The sequence below is a fragment of the Cyanistes caeruleus genome, chromosome 10 (assembly GCF_971803275.1).
Source record: "Cyanistes caeruleus chromosome 10, bCyaCae1.hap1.1, whole genome shotgun sequence".
Taxonomy (NCBI): Eukaryota; Metazoa; Chordata; class Aves; order Passeriformes; family Paridae; genus Cyanistes; species Cyanistes caeruleus.
In genome coordinates this window covers 2,980,467-2,996,605 of record NC_141710.1, presented here as the reverse complement: position 1 = coordinate 2,996,605, position 16,139 = coordinate 2,980,467, and the positions used below count along the sequence as shown (strand labels likewise).

The window sequence follows — 16,139 nt, the reverse complement described above, 5'->3', positions numbered from 1 at the left end:
AAGCAGTCTGATTTCTGGATAGGTTCACTGGCAGCTAAATAAAAGCACCTTATTCTGACACCTTGCAGGAAATGATGATTGCTTTCCATGTTGCAAGGAGAGCACCTGTGCACCTTTATCCCAGAGAGGACTGGGTGTTCATCCCATTCTTGGGCAAAGGAGAGCAAGAAACTCTGAGAAACCTTTTAATAACAAAGGGAGAAATATTCTTGGAGTCAAATACTGTAACACCTGGCACCCAGCCACCTCCACTCTGGCTGTACCATTTAATAGGAATGTGAGCTGCAGCATGTAAAAAATAATGAATTACTGATTTGGTTTTGATCCACAGGAGCCTTTCTTCTCTGCAGTTCTTCCCTTATTGCATTTCATTTGCTCTCCACTGTAACCTAGGGCAGGACTTGTGTAACGTTATCATTACTGCACATTTCCTGTCCTTGAATTCTGAATTCTCTGTGGTGAATAGTTTAGTGATTAATTTTTAATGGTCAAGGATAGACTTCCAGTGTAAAAAAAATAAATTATTTTGACTTCTTTCAAATCCAAACAAGGAATTTGGCTGTTGGGCTATCCCAAGAATGCATCTGGAATTATTTCCATCTGGAAGTTGCACTGAGTTGTGTGTTGTCCTTCTCTGTGTGATGGAAAAATTGGTAGACACTCTTATTATTGAACCAAATCCTGTCACTGTTGGGTTTGTCATATGCACCTGAATTTCTGGAGTATCACTAATCTAGCTACTGTCTTACTAACTGCTTTTATGTACCTCACTCTAGTGATGAAGAGCTCTCTCAGTATCTTCTCCAGCTTGTGCAAGTCCTGAAGTATGAGCCTTTTCTGGATTGTGCACTCTCCAGGTTTCTCTTGGAAAGAGCACTTGGAAACAGGAGAATAGGACAGATGTTGTTCTGGCACCTGAGGTAGGAGATTTTCCTTTTCATCTTTCTGAAACTGGTGAGCCTAATTGGACTTTCAAATATGATTTCTTGGGGATTCTTCTAAATGAGCCATTATCATAGTGCCCCACAACTCCTCTTTGTTTCTTTATCTCTGGCATCTATAAATCAGACTTCCCATTAAAAATAAATTAGAGTGGTCTGTAATCTACCCTTGCATGAAAGTATTCCAAAATGCATTCAGCTCTGACTACCTGATGAGTTAGGTTTGTAAATACCCCATGTGTTTGTTTTGGCTGTGGGTGCAGTAAAAGCACAATATTTATACCTCACAGTTGGGAAAAATTATTATTGTTGCCAGTCTAACAGAAAATAAAAGCTGTTCTGTATGTTCTTGCTACTTTTGATGAGCAGTTTCATGAATGGCAGAAGCCTTGGCAGAATGGACTGGAATAGGCTGGATAGGTTGATTCTGTCTTTTGGAACACAATTAATTTTAGTATTTCTAGCTAAAAGGAGCAAGTTACATGAAAATGTTTTGGAGAACAATTGGCTCTGATACAAAGTTCAGTGGTTTCAAAGTGTTCTCCTTCAGGCAAATTGGGCTTTTCCCTTACAAAGGTTGGAGAATGTGAGATTTAAAGTCAGCCCTTCAGTGACTTCTCAGTGCTGCTCTGAATAAAAGGCCCTGAAGCAGGTGTGCAGTCACCACCTCTTGGCATGAACATTGCTGCCCCCAGAGCAGTCCTGGGCCTTGAAACAAGGGTCCTGCATCCAAACTGGCCTGTCCTCATTGTCTCCAGCACAGAGGGGTTCTAGCATTTTCTAAGAAATCTGGCTTTTTGTTTCACCTACATGACCATGAGGTGTTTTAGTGTTTGATGTGACTATGAGGTGTTTTAGTGTTTGTTTTGGGGATGTCTGTGTTTGGTTTGTGTTTTTGAATGGCTGGAGAGATGCAGTTGTGTAAATCTGTGATGTGATGAGCAGCTTTTCCCCCTGCAGGTCAGAGGTTCACATCCCCGCCGTGTCGGTGCAGTTTGGTTTGATTCTGGAGGCTTATTGCAGGGGGAGCGTGGCTCATATGAAGGTGCTGGCTAAACAGGTAGGGGCTTCCCTTTGCTGTCATCCTGACCTATCCAAGCCTGGAACTCCCATCCTTATTCCACTGCTCCTGAGGGGGTATTGCCTGCTTTGACAAAGGTAGGCGGTGTGAGTGACAAAGGGAATTAAAAGGGCTGAGTGATGGGGCAGCCTCCATGGCACAGAAGGCAGCCAGGGCTGTGGGGCCTCAGGGAGCTGGTTTTGCAGTGCTCTAAGACCTGTGAGACACCTTCATCACTGTCTGTGTATTCTGGACACAACAGAGACTCTCTGGATTAACTGAAGAAGGGCTTTGTACATTTCAAGTTTTTCTCCCTGTAACAGTAGCTTGTTTGGAATTTTACCTGGATTACTCCAGGACTACTTCCTGCAGCTTTGGCTTTCGTTAAAAGGTGCAAATCATTCAAATAGTCATGTTAATATAGGTCTGTCATGTACACATATACACAGAGAAAGAACAAAGGAGAGATATGTTTGCTTTTAAATACCCTAATAAACATGAGAGGTTTGCTTTTGAAAGCACTAATAATTGAATCAGCAGATCATTAAGAGACACTCACGTTTGAATCACGTTTGAAGTCTCTAATGCAGTTTTATTGAGTTAATTTAGATTGTGATCTTAAAAATATTTGAAAAATGGTCTCTCTTTGGAGTTAAAGTATTTTATTTTATCAGGCCAGTCACTCAGTGGATGAGTAACTGATGGTAGTGTTTGTCTGCATTGAAACTGTGTTTTGGGAACACATGGAACAAGGATGGTCTGTTGTGCTCTTTATTGCTGCAGCTCACAGGACGTAGAAAAGACCATTTCTTCCATGTGTGCTCGTTAGCATTGTCAAAACCATGAAAAGAGTAGGTGGTGAAATGCTTTAAGCAATAGACGTAAGGTCAGTGAAGTTTTTGTGCACTTTACAGGAAGCAAATGTCAGTAAAATCAAAGAAGGGGCAAAAAAATTCCCAACTGTGCAAACACGGAAGAAATTCAAAGTAGAAATACTTCAAAAAGTTCCTGTTTGTACAACACAGGTTCCATTTTGTTCTCTTGTCACTGATGTTTGTACAGCTCCTAGAATAGTGGAAAAGCAGAGCACTTTTGGTTTTGACAGATGGCTGACCTGGCAGCTCTCCACTGCCCAGTTTTATAATCAAACTCCATACAATTTCCACAGCATCCTGCCTGGCAGGGTTCAGGCTGTGGGAGGGATGAGTTTTGACTCAGCACCTTGTAAGTCAGGCTGAAGCTTCCTTGTATAGAAAAGAGCTTTCATAATTGTTACGTTGCTGCTGTTTGCTAGAGCATGTGTACTGCTCAGCACCTCACTGCTGCAAACACAGCTGATTGTTACAAGAACTATTTGGTGTAAAAGTTGTTTAGATGTAGAAGTTGAATTTGCTCTATGTGCTATCTAGGTTTGTCAAAGGGCTTTTCTCTGTCAGTGTTAGACATTTATATCACCAGTTTCCTTGGAGATTTTGTAACAGTAAAAAACTGCAAAACAGAAGCGGGGAAAGGAGTTAAACCCACTTGTATTATTGCAAATAATTGCCTTGACTTTTTACAGATTTCTAAGGTAAAAACTTTGCTTAATTGAGATTCTATGGTTTCAAACACCTTAGCCAATTAAAGCTTTTGTGTTCTGCCTGACTTCAGCAGGTTTTTAATGGCACACATCTAAGACTTGGCTCTTTGAAGTATCTACATCCACAGCTCATCTCCAGTAATGTCTCAGTTTGTTAGAGTATGAAATAATCAGTATTTCTGTTCCTTCAGTATGCCTAGGGGCACCTATGTTATGTGCTTTGCTGAAATAGGGAACTAAAAATTGTACTTTGAAGAAGGGATCTGTGTTAATGTGTCATCCGTTAAAATGCCTCGTTCAGTTTTTTTGGAAATGCTAAGTCATGCTTTTAAAAGTGACTTAAAGTTTAGGAGCTTTCATCTCATTGGTGTCTCTGTTGATCATGAAAATTATATTTCTGAAACATGAGTGACTTAATTCCATCCAAAATTTCCATTTTTAAAAAGTTGTAGAATTATTTTATACTTGGTTTTGTCATGAAATGTGATTTCACGTTGTTTTATCTCAAATCAGAGCAATAACTCTTAATGATAAAATATCTCTTTCAGGTGGAAGCCCTCAATAAAATGAAGACTTTAAATAGTCTAATTAAGCTGAATGCCATGAAGCAAAGCAAAGCAAAAGGCAAAGATGCAATGCATACGTGTTTGAAACAAAATGCTTACAGAGAAGCACTTTCTGACCTCCAGTCTCCTCTGAACCCTTCTGTTATACTCTCAGAGCTGCAGTAAGTAAAGAATGAGCATAATTTCACTGGAACTTTGCGTGGAATCAGTAAAGCAGGAGTACATTGGTGTCTGAACTTCCTCTGGCTGCATTATTCAGCATGTAGTGCCACAGGGAACTTCTCCTATAGTGACAGGGGCTCTGCTGGGCATCTTCTGAGGTTAAGATAGCAGTTAAATTATATGATTTTTGTGATCCACTATGAAACTGTCTTGGTCAATGCATTACCATGGCTAAACATATTTAAATGTAAGCCTAAAAGTAAATTCGACTGCATTCCTGGCTTCTGTTTTTAGCAGTAAGCACAAAGACTGCTGAAACTTTTCACAGCACTTGAAATTGTCTAAAAATTGATGGGAAAGGATATAAAGAAAACAATTTTCTCTGAAGATGAGGGTGATTGATTTAAGCAGTAGAGATAATTTCACCAGTCTGTATCAAATACATTCCACATGTAACAAATCTGTTCATAGCTTGGTGAATGCTCGTGGCATAGCAGCAGAAAGCAGAGAGAACATTTAAATACTTCCAGACTGGAAGTCTAAATATTCTCTTATGTTCTGAACCATGTTTAGATCTTTTCAGGTGAATTATTCCTATTTGACTAAAACTTCTGGCATGTTTTTTTCTAGTGTTGAGAAGTGTAGATACATGGATTCTAAAATGAAGCCTCTCTGGATAGTGTACAACAATAAAATGTTTGGAGGAGATCTTGTAGGGATCATCTTTAAGAATGGTGATGGTAAGCAATGCTAGAAACTTTCAGTTTTTCCTTTTCTTTCTTCATTGGCATGTTTGTACTTGAGCTGTATTATTCTGTTTTGTCATAATATAAACATGGGTTTCTCTGACATCAGTAAACAAATTAAGCATCTTCTGACTGAGTTTTAAAGCACAGACACTGCCAGTCAGGACAATGTAATTATGATTAATACCACTTTAACCCTTAGGCTGGGTGAGTATTTTTAGATCCCTTTTTCTGAAGGCCTTGGAAGCTAGAGGAAGTGTGTGAGGAATGGAAGCAGTGGTGTCACCTTTCATTGCAGATCTCCGGCAGGACATGTTGACGCTCCAGATTCTGCGCTTGATGGACATTCTGTGGAAAGAGGCTGGCCTGGATCTCCGGTAAGGATCTCCCCAGGGCTGGTTTGTTTGGATGGAGAGTCTGCTTTTAGAAATAAAGTTTTCCTGTTTTTAGCACCTTCCCCACTGTCCCCTTTCTACACATCTGTCTGGGTGCCCAGAGGTTTCAGCTGTCACGGCCAGGGCGAGCAGGCTGTGGGAAGCGTTACCTCCTCTCCTTCCAGCTGTGAGCAGAGCTCTCATTGCTGCTCACACCAGCACTGGGAACACCTGCAACTCTGAAGTCACTTTCTCTTGTTGGTAAAACACTGTTTGGATGCCAGAATGTGTTTTTCCAACCAGAAATACCTTTGCATCTTCCAAAGTCTCTTGCAAAGCAGCTTTCTTATTTTCATATGCTTGATAAGGTAAACATGACTTCTTTGAACCAATACTGGAGTGTTCCTAAGAGCAACAGTGTCAGTCATTGCTCAGTGTTATCACACAAACCTCTAGTATATGGGAAACATTTCCACCCAAATTTATGAACCAGTTTTAGGTAATATAATTCACAAATTCAAGTTTCAGTTTAGGAAAGTAATCCTAAAGGAAGTACTGGGTGTCACATTATTAGAAACTGGTTTTAGCCATAATCTAAATTTTGAATGCTTGTGCAAGAGCTGTAATTCTCCATGTTTAAGTGTTGTTCACAAATCTAGAAGTATTACTATTTAAGTATTGCCTGAAATACTTCATTTAGATTCTTGGAGTTCTTTGCAAATTTTTTTATGGTTCAAGTATAGTAGTGGGAGCCTCATAAGACACGTAATATCAGCACAGGTGAGTAAAAGTATCAACTTGTCAGTTAGAATGCTTAAGGAAAGGTGGGAATGTGAATTACAAATTGTTTCTGGAAAAGGTACATTTGTAATGAGATTGTTGAGTGTGTGTGAAGTTGAACACTGACTTGAGGAAACCTTAGGCCATTTATGTCATTATAAATTGACTGTGAGGAGGCTGATCCAGCATTTGGGGGCAAGGACAGCCTCTGGCAGCTGTGGAATCCCAGCTGAGGCATTCCTCAGTAGCTGCCTTCCCATAAGTTGTTTGTGGTTCCAGCCTGGGCCACACACTGTGCCTAGCAAACAGGAATAGTGATTAGAGTCATCAAATATGCTTTTCCTGACTAAGGCATTTTTTTTAAAAGCAACAAAGGAAAACCAAAAAGTAGCTCTGATGTCCAAGATTTTTCTTAAAACTCTGCAAAGAAAAAAAAGTAGAAAGGGGAAGTTCCTCGTGAGAATTGAAGTTCTATATTTGGCCTCTGCAATTTGTTTGCTTAACTGGGAGCATCTTCCTTCCATTCATTCTGTCATAGTTGCCATTATGAAATAAAATCCTGCAATTGAGGCAGGGTTACAGTTTAGTGTCTGTCAAAAGAGATCAATCAGGCACTTGCCAGGAGAAGGCTCTGAAATGACCTTCCTTGGGGGCAGAATTGGACAAAATAGCACTCTGAACACCCAGAGCATGAGGGCACAGCCACGAGGGTGAGACTTTGGCATCTCAGTGTTCATAGCCTGCATCTCTCAAGAAGAGACAGCTCCAGAATCTGTGAGCCAGCAATGGTGGAGTGAGTTCTTTGCCATGTTCATGAGTCAGGACTCAGTGGTTAGTTTTTGCCTGGGGGAGAGGCATAGTCTCAGCTGAAAAAGTAGTACTAAAGGGCTGCTTTCCTGAAAAATACTGTCGTGTGCCCATACCAATGAGTGCAGTCTTTGCTTCTTGCCCTGTATCATCCTTAGTTTCCCTTAAATTATTTCCATTTGTGGATGCACAGTGGATTTTGCACTTTTCAACTTTTTTCCACTGCAGAGAGTCTGGTAACTCCATCCAAGTGAAAGCAGGGCTTGTCACTCGTGCCAGCAGTGTCAGAGCAGCTCTTGCTGCTGCCTCTCCTCCCACATCTGTCATATTTTGCCATGAGCAGATTGTCCATCTTCCATGAGGCATGGATCAAATGCAGCCAACGCACCACTGAGCTGGGGACAGGATCAGTTGCCTTCTAATTGAGCTGCAATCCACACTCAGTTCTCTAGCAGTGATTGAAAATGAAACCTTAGCTCAGTCTGTGTCTAAAGCAAGCACGATATTCCCAGTGGGATTTCTCAGCTCTAGAGAGGAACACCAAATAGAGATTGATTTTTGGGAGCTGAAGGAGGAGAAATCTTTTGTTTGTTTAATTGCCAACTAATTTGTTTTGTGGGTGACAAACAGGGCAGGGGTGTAGCAGAGGGGACACCTGTGTGCAGGAGGATGGCACCATGTGCTCCTGTAGGTCCTTCCTCCTGAGTTCTCCTGGGGTGTAGGATGGATCTGCTCCCCAGAACAGGACCAGCACCCAGACAAACACTGACACTTAGAGGAGTCTGCCTCGGGTCAGTTCACCTCAAACATCATCCAAGTAGCAGAGAGAAATGAACAAAGCAAAAAGTGTATTTTTTAGTTAATCCCCACACCTTAATTTTGAAGACAAACTTGTACTTGAGCACTGAGCAGGAAATAGGTGGCCTATTACAAATACACATCACAGCAGAGGAGCACAACATCTGTATTCCCAAGAATGCTGTGGGGTCTGTGGTGCTGCACCTCTCAGGAAAATCCTTGTGTCAGAAAGTGTTTGGGCTGCTTTGCCTCTGTTATAGCATCAAAGTTGTGTTAATGGAGAAATGAGTAAAATAACAGCAACAGAAAATCGTGAATTTGAGGAGTTTGATCTATGCCAGGTCACTTTTGCTGTGGTAAATTGTCATGAAAGTATTTAATATTTGGTTACTTTTTGACCAGATGCAGGACATTCTCCAAAACACTTTTTTATTTCAGTGACTGTCTATAGTAGGTTTTCATTTTCATCTCCCTTATGTCTGTGAGATCTGAGGTTAATGGCTGTGTATGAGTGAAATCAGAGTTCACACAGATACTGAAAAATGTATTTGGTACAACTCATAAACATGTCAACATTTTTAAACTATTGGACCTGAAGTTACAGAGAATGTGTTGATAAATCACCGTATTTTTTGTGTTTGGAAGGGCACTGCTTTGGTGATTTAAACACTTGAAATAAAGAACAGTTTTAAAGGAATGAAGAGAATTTTCTGTTCTACCCAGGATTTCAATATTGATCTGTCCATGGCTTTTGCAGGCTTTAAAAAGCAGGGAGCATATCCTGCTGACAGATGCTGAAGTCAGAAAGACCAGGATGAGATGGAAAGGGCCCAGAGGATTTGTCCCTAACTTGACTCCTGTCAAACTGTCTCTCTGACAAGGATGTTTTTTCCTGCAGTTGTAAGCACAGAGCCCTCCAGGGGCTGGAGGCTTTCATCATTGCTTGCTTTTGAAGAGGAAGATGTTGGCTGTGTGCCCGGCTCGGCCGTGAGCAGGCTGGGCTGCAGCGCCGTGGAAGGAGGCCAGCGTGCACTTTAACCTGGCCAGCTTTGGCTCCCATTTGTGGGGTGGTGATAAGCATGGGCAGAGCTTCCCTGTGCCCAGGGGCAACCCCAGCCACCCTCTGCTCCTGGAGAGGGCTGGAGCTGGGCAGGGCTCAGCACAGAAACGGGAGGAACGTTGTGATCCTGCATTTCTGCTGCTGTTTTGAAGTTGAGTGCTCTTGAAATACCCTGTTGAATTGGTTTTCAGTGCACTTTGTTGCCAGTAGGGAAGAACCCCGGCCTATATTGTTACTGCTTCTGCTGCCTTAGGATTTTAGCTTTTCTGTTTTTCAGATCCTGTAGTGCATTAGTGCATAACTCTGAGCTCCACACAGAGTGTTGGTGAGCTCTCTTCACACTTTGGTCAGGCAGAACAACCCTTCCAGGCCTGAGAGCCAAGGACACCCCACAGCCTCAGGCCCTGAAAGAATAAACAAAAGTGAATTGGGGGAGCAAACTGGGGGTAAATGACTTCATTAGCTGAAGCTGGAATTGGAGCATCAACCCCTGAGATGGAAATGGACCAAACTTGTAATTGTCTGAGAAACTTGTGACCATCTTCCAGCTTGGGTGCAGGCTCTGGGAGGTTTCTGACTGCCCAAGGTGTGCCTGTTGAAGGCCTTCAATAAACACCCACTTTATTCTCTTAACTCTGTCCAGCCCCTGCTCTGGGGATCCATCCCAAGGCATCACTCCTTGCACCACTTCAGTTGTGTTATCCTTTTGGTGGAGAAACTGCTCAGTTCCCTGATAGCTGTCAGGCAAAAAAGTTGTCTGTAATTTTGTAAGGAATTTTATTTCTTCCATGGCTTGGCATAATAGGCTGTGTCAGTTAAGAGATGTGGTTACGGTTTCTAGCAATCAAACTTAATATCTTATATTAAACTTAATATATTAAACTTAATATCTTACATTAAAATGTACATATATATATATTTATATATAGTTTTATATATAAATACTAAAGATTACACCAGCAGTATTCCTCCTTTATATGTGTATGTATGTATGTATGTCTGAAGGCACACACATCCATTTTAATGTCCTGCAATTGTTTTATACAGCTCTGTAAGTCAGTGAGTGCTGATGTGAACCTTGTGTGCTGCAGTGTAGATTTTTGTTGGTATCCATTCTCTTACCATGACCACAACTGAGATAATATTCTTGGCCTGAGCTGCCTGGCATAAGAGCAGACACCTCAATTTGTGATGCATTGCCTTTGAAAAGTTTGCTGTAAGTTTCCATTGCACATGCTGAGCTCCCATCTCACGGGGCATTGCCATTCTGATCAGCTTTTGAAGTATCTGGAGGGAGGAAATGTACTGGAAAAGAATACACTTACTTATTTGTACACATCCCTGTTTGATTTCCATCTTTAACTGTGTCTCACTGCAATGCAGTGACATGGTAAGAGGTATTTTCACTGGTGTGTGAATGCACAGCTGTGTTCTGAGACACCAAGCCAATTAAGAGATGTATTCCTGTGTTCCATTGGAATACTTACTAAACTTTCAGTTTAGTAAGAGCTGGAAAACATTCTTTATGTTAATATTTAGAAGGATTTCTAGCATTTTCCTTTGAAGTAAGAAGAAGGTGGAAAAGGATAAGATCTTCTTTTGCATTTCCAGCAATAATTTATGGGGAATGAACTGGAGTGGGTCAGGGTCTGTGCAGGCAGGAATTCACAAATGCAGGCACAGGGCTCCCTCTGTGGCTTGTCCTGGGAAATTACAAGAAATTGGGTTCTAGTAAAAAGGAAAAGTTAGGCTTTTAAAAATGTCTCTCTTTTACATCTATGTACAGAATAGGAAAAATGGATGTTTTAAATGTATTGCTGGTTTTTCACCTTTAGAAAAAATTCCTGTGTGTTAACCTTTGAGATGTTACTGTTCAAGTGAGTATTCAGCCATATCTCCAAAAATTGAGTACACAGTAGAGAAACATTTTGCTGTTTGAGGTTCTGACATGATTGTGTGTTTCGTTGCAGGATATTGCCCTATGGCTGTTTAGCAACTGGAGATCACTCTGGCCTCATTGAGGCTGTTTCTAGTTCAGAAACCATTGCTGACATTCAGTTAAACAGCAGCAACGTTGCTGCAGCTGCTGCCTTCAACAAGGATGCGCTCTTGAACTGGCTGAAGGAATACAATTTAGGGTAATTTCTACAGTTATTCTCTCAGCTACAGTATAAGCTACAAAATTCCTCTGAAATGTCTCTTTCAGTGTTGAGGAAGGTGTAGTTTCTTGCTAATTGTTTTTCTAGCATGTCAAATTCTGCCTGAGATTCATGGTACCCTTGGGCCTGGTGTTTGCAGCGTTTTGGCTGCGTGCTGTTGAGTAAGTTACATTCAATTTGGCAGCACAAGCAAACCCAAGAATACTACATGTGTCTCATGCCTTGATGTTGCCTTCCATATTGCTTGTTCTCCATAGCTACCTTTGCAGGTTTTGTTTCTCAAGTATTTCTGGTTTTACAACATCCTGATGGACTTCTGGTTTAAACAAGCAAAAATCTTTTTTGAGGCCAAGGTATGAATTCCAATACTAATATACCAATACTAATGCACTAATACAACTTTCTCTGTGGTTGCAGAGAGGACTTGGATCGAGCCATTGAAGAATTTACTCTGTCCTGTGCTGGCTACTGTGTAGCTACATATGTGCTGGGAATTGGTGACAGACACAGCGACAATATCATGGTCAGGAAAAATGGGCAGGTAAAAATCCCTTCTGTAGGCAGAATGCCTTTGGTGTCTTTGCTATGCAAGAGTTCTCTTGAGAACTTGTAATGTCTTTAGTGCCTTGGTGAAAGGAAAGCCACACATGGTTAGAACTGATGTCTGTGGTTCACTGAGAGAGAGCTTCAAGGAAAGGAAATGTGATGCAAAGAGCAAATCCTGGTCCATCAGCAGTTCTGTATGGACAGAGGCTGTTCTGCAGAGCTTCTACAGAACATCCAGGAGGCCTTTTAATGGTTCAGATTCACTGAATAAAAGTGGTCTTAGGGTATCTTGCAAAAGACCATCCTTAAAAATCCATTAATTCCATTTTGGAGCAGTGTGGCTCTGGAGTGAGTCTGTGCAGCTCAGCCCTGCAGAAATGCTCAGAGTGGAACTGTGCACAATGCTGTGCACTCAGAACCTGGGGGAGCTCCTAGACATGTGTTTTCTTAATTGTTACTCTGTAATGTAACTTGTCTGATTAAATTGAACTTATTCTGCCTAGAAAACAAGCAAGGGTTATAAAATTGAGAGTTTTACAGACATTTGCAGTATTCCCTTAAGGTTGTAACTCCTGGAAGAAATCTGGAGTGCCCTTACCCTTGATTCTAACATGGGGAACTACCACAGGGTCCTTCAGATTAACCCAGCTCTGCTACCTCTGCCTCTGTCCTTGTGTGGGAAGGCCTTGGATGTGATGATGTTGAGCCTTGTGGGCTCATCCTTGGGCTCATTTTTGTCTGGTACTGCCACCAAGATGTCTTATGGCAGCAGCACCTTAAACCTGAGTGAATCTTTTGCTGCAGTGGTCATTCAGAAGTGCATGGTTGTTATTTTAAATCTTGAAGTGTTTTAGAACCAAATACTCCCAAAGAGTTTTGAAGAGTCATATTAGGAGTTAACTGTTCTTGATATCATCATCCTGTAGAGATATTAGAAAAGTGACACTTCTTGCTGGAGAAATTATTTTTCACTTGTTTTTTTGTTGTTTTTTTTAGCTGTTTCACATAGATTTTGGGCATATTCTTGGAAACTTTAAGTCCAAGTTTGGAATTAAAAGGGAACGGGTACCTTTCATACTCACCTATGATTTCATTCATGTTATTCAACAAGGAAAAACAGGGAACACTGAAAAATTTGGCCGGTGAGTGTTACTTTGATCTATTTGTAATTGAGATAATTTCCAGCATACCACAACATACCTGGGGTTGGTTTGTTCATTTGCACTTGTGTGGAAGTGTGCCATCACACATTTACAGGGCTGTCTGCTGCTCTCCCTGAGCTGGGATGTCACAGATTACTTCAGAACTAGAAGCTGCAGCTCTGCAGTTGCTTCTATCTCCCACAGCAGGAGGTGGCAGGTTCTGCCAGGTTCAGCTCTGCCTGCAGCAGCTCTGGGCTCTCTTGTTCAAGCAAGATCAGGACTGCCCTTAGGATCAGGTTCCCTCCTGTTCATCAGGGCATGTTCATTGTGCTGCCCCACGCTGGCCTTGCTTGGATGCTTGGCCATGAGGAGCCAGGTGCTCGTGATCTGCCAGCCCTGGCAGCTGGTTCAGTTTTGACCATGGAAGGAACTAGAAATGACAGAGATTAGAGGGGCTGCAACAGAGCTTTGGCTTTTCCACTGTAGCTCACCCTATAGGATCATCAGGGCATTTTACCTGACAAATTCTCAGGGAGGTGGGACTGTGACCTCTGGCACTTTTGTTCTTTCTGAAGAGCAGCTGGTGGTGTTTCATACTGAGGGCTCACTGGGGAGACATGGGCTGTGTTTGTGAGAGCACCCTGGGGGTTCTGCAGGCTCCTGCCCTCTGTGCAGCGTTCCACAGTGTGCATTTGTCAGAGCAGGTAACAGATTGTGGTTGCAGCCATTTCCATGTGTGTAACTGTCCCTGTTGTGCTCCCTGCACTGCCCGGCTCCCGCAGGTTCCGGCAGTACTGTGAGGAAGCCTACCTGATCCTGCGCAAGCACGGCAACCTATTTATTACCCTCTTTGCACTGATGCTGACTGCAGGGCTGCCAGAGCTCACCTCTGTCAAGGACATCCAGTATCTCAAGGTAAAGTAGGAGCTACAGCTCAGCAGGACTCAGCAATTTTCCAGGATGTGAATTTTTGATTCCAAGATTAATACATTTTAGTTGTTTTCCGTTTCTGTCAAGATTTCCCCACAATCCTCAAAGCTCTATAGAGCAAGGTCTGTAGTCAGTCTTGGCACTCAAAGGATGAGTTCAGGATCTGTGCATCTTAAATGGAGTCACCTCAGGGGTGTTTTGCATCCTGGCTCATGCACAAGCATAGACCTGGAAAGGTGAAAATGATTTGCTTCATTCTCTTCCAGTTTTATCTTTTAAAGCCAGGAAGATGCATGATTTAACCCAACTGATGTATTGCTCAATGATACTAAGCAAAAAAGCATCAAAGGAGAGCAAAACACACCGTGACTTGTGTTGAAAGGCGAAGGAGGCTTTAACTGTGCTTTTTAAAGTTCCTAACAGTCCTTGTTTCTCTGTTGCTTCAGGACTCCCTTGCCCTAGGGAAGAGTGAGGAAGAAGCACTAAAACAGTTCAAGCAAAAGTTTGATGAAGCTCTGCGGGAAAGTTGGACTACTAAAGTGAACTGGATGGCTCACACTGTCAGAAAAGATTACAGGTCCTAGGAGATTGTGGCATTTGCACTAAGCTGAAGGTTACCTTGATCAGTGTTTGTAAAGAGTTTCATACGGACCAACAAAACTTCAGGAAGCGCTGGGACAACGCTCTCAGGCACAGGGTGGTTCTGGGGGAGCCCCACACAGGGCCAGCAGTTGGACTCTGATCCTGATGGGTTCCTTCCAACTCAGCACATTCTGTGATTCTATGAACTGATCCAAAACAAGAAACACTGTCACGCCACAGTGAAAACAAACGGACTGAGATAACTCCCATGTCTTTTGCACTCTGCTTCTGAATGCTTGATTCCAAGACTGTCTCTACAGTTAGTGAACATCCTGGATAATCAGTTCCTGCTGACTTTGCACGCTGAGAGCTACTAGGCATTTTTAAAAATTCTTTGGTACTTTATGGAGGTGTAAATATTTGTTTTTATACATTAGGGTAATGTACTCTAACATATCCTCAGGAGGTTTGAAGACCTCTGACAGAACTGTTCTTTGTTTAAAGTTAGGACTTGAAGAGTAAATTTTTTTTATATATATATATATCCTAATCTGGCTAAAAGATGAGCATATTGTGTATATTTTTCTTATGACCTCTGCCCTGCTGGCACAGATGCATTAATTTTACTGTAAATAGCAGCCATGGTATCACTGTACTGCAGGGAGCTGCTTCATGTCTGTGCTGCTGCCCAAGGAAGGGTGGGGGAGACCTCCTACAGATGTGATGCAGCATCCAGATGTTCAGGTTGCACAATTTTGTTCCTCTGACTTGGCACACAAAAGAAACCCTTCAGAATGAGGAAGGTTAGGCCAATTCCAAACGTGCCTGAGACTCCCTCACTGATTACAGTCTCCCACTCAGCCTCTGGGGCTTTGCCTTCAGCTCCCAGAGAGGCACAATTTGGTTTGGTTCCTGCAAGAAGCTCCTTCCAGCCTTACACTGAAGTTGCTGTCTCAGATCAGTCCTTCCCTGCAAAGTGCACTGACCTGTGTAAGGGATGTTTTCATTAAATATACTACACAAAGTGATTTTTTTAGAGCATACATACCAAAAACCCCAGCTGGTTGGAGAAGCAAGAGTTTATGGGAAAAGGTCATTCCACAGAACACCAATGCAGTCACTGATCTCTCTGTATTTATTAAAAGCTTGCAGTAATGTTGCTTTACCAAGATATATATGTTGAAGATGGTTGCTGAAGAAACTGGATTTGTTTTAATTTATTTAGTGAGGTACCAGGCTTTTAGGTGCTTAAATGGAGAGCAAATTTGTTAAGTGCAATAGGGAACTGCTGGTTAAAAGATGTGACAAACTGTTCCTGAACATCAGCAAAGAGAGGTTTAACTACTGCTTGTTCTCTGAGGAACACTGGTAACTCTTAATTCTTGTGGACATTTGAAAGAGAATTAAACATATATATTTACTTTTTGACTAAACACTTGTTCTGCATAGAAATGTTGGATGATGTAGGAATTTAATTAAAGTTGGTTTTACTTTGTTGAGAGTTTTATTTTTGTTGGTTTGGGGTTTCCTTGTTTATTTTAGAGGTCAGGAACTTACCTGGAGTCAGGTTGGTGCTCTGTGTAGGGTGTTGATTTTCTTGTCCTCACCCTGTGGGCTTTTCTGTCTGAAAAGGCTTCTGCTTCTAGAATATTCTACAGGTAACAAGTGGTATGTGGGTTGCTCTTGTTGAGTTTAGGTTTGGGGTTTGTTTTTTTTTGTATACAATACCTTAGCATTTAAAGTGTGCCATGTCCTTTTTTTATTTTGATTATTATTTCTATAGCAGATGGCAGGCAAGTTCAAAATAAACTCTGCTGCAGGTGACGGCTCTGACAAAAGCAATCTCATCCTTAGGTAATTCACAGGTAATTCACATAAGGAACCGCTCCTGTCAATGCTCTGTTTTT

The 16,139-nt window shown here is 41.8% G+C and overlaps 1 protein-coding gene across 10 annotated transcripts in view; it reads left to right on the top strand.

Moving 5' to 3' along the window:
- The window catches only part of PIK3CB (phosphatidylinositol-4,5-bisphosphate 3-kinase catalytic subunit beta), an 88,235-nt gene extending 72,507 nt beyond the window's left edge, over positions 1 to 15,728 (top strand). For all 10 annotated transcript variants that reach the window (XM_086844802.1, XM_086844799.1, XM_086844801.1 and 7 more), the window contains 10 exons: positions 777 to 920; positions 1,902 to 2,001; positions 4,129 to 4,307; positions 4,939 to 5,048; positions 5,353 to 5,431; positions 10,844 to 11,011; positions 11,450 to 11,573; positions 12,575 to 12,720; positions 13,503 to 13,635; positions 14,097 to 15,728. In XM_086844802.1, coding sequence (XP_086700928.1) covers positions 777 to 920; positions 1,902 to 2,001; positions 4,129 to 4,307; positions 4,939 to 5,048; positions 5,353 to 5,431; positions 10,844 to 11,011; positions 11,450 to 11,573; positions 12,575 to 12,720; positions 13,503 to 13,635; positions 14,097 to 14,234 — 1,321 coding nt within the window. In that variant the 3' untranslated portion in view covers positions 14,235 to 15,728. The remainder of the gene's footprint in view (positions 1 to 776; positions 921 to 1,901; positions 2,002 to 4,128; positions 4,308 to 4,938; positions 5,049 to 5,352; positions 5,432 to 10,843; positions 11,012 to 11,449; positions 11,574 to 12,574; positions 12,721 to 13,502; positions 13,636 to 14,096) is intronic.
- The last annotated feature ends 411 nt before the right edge of the window (positions 15,729 to 16,139 follow it).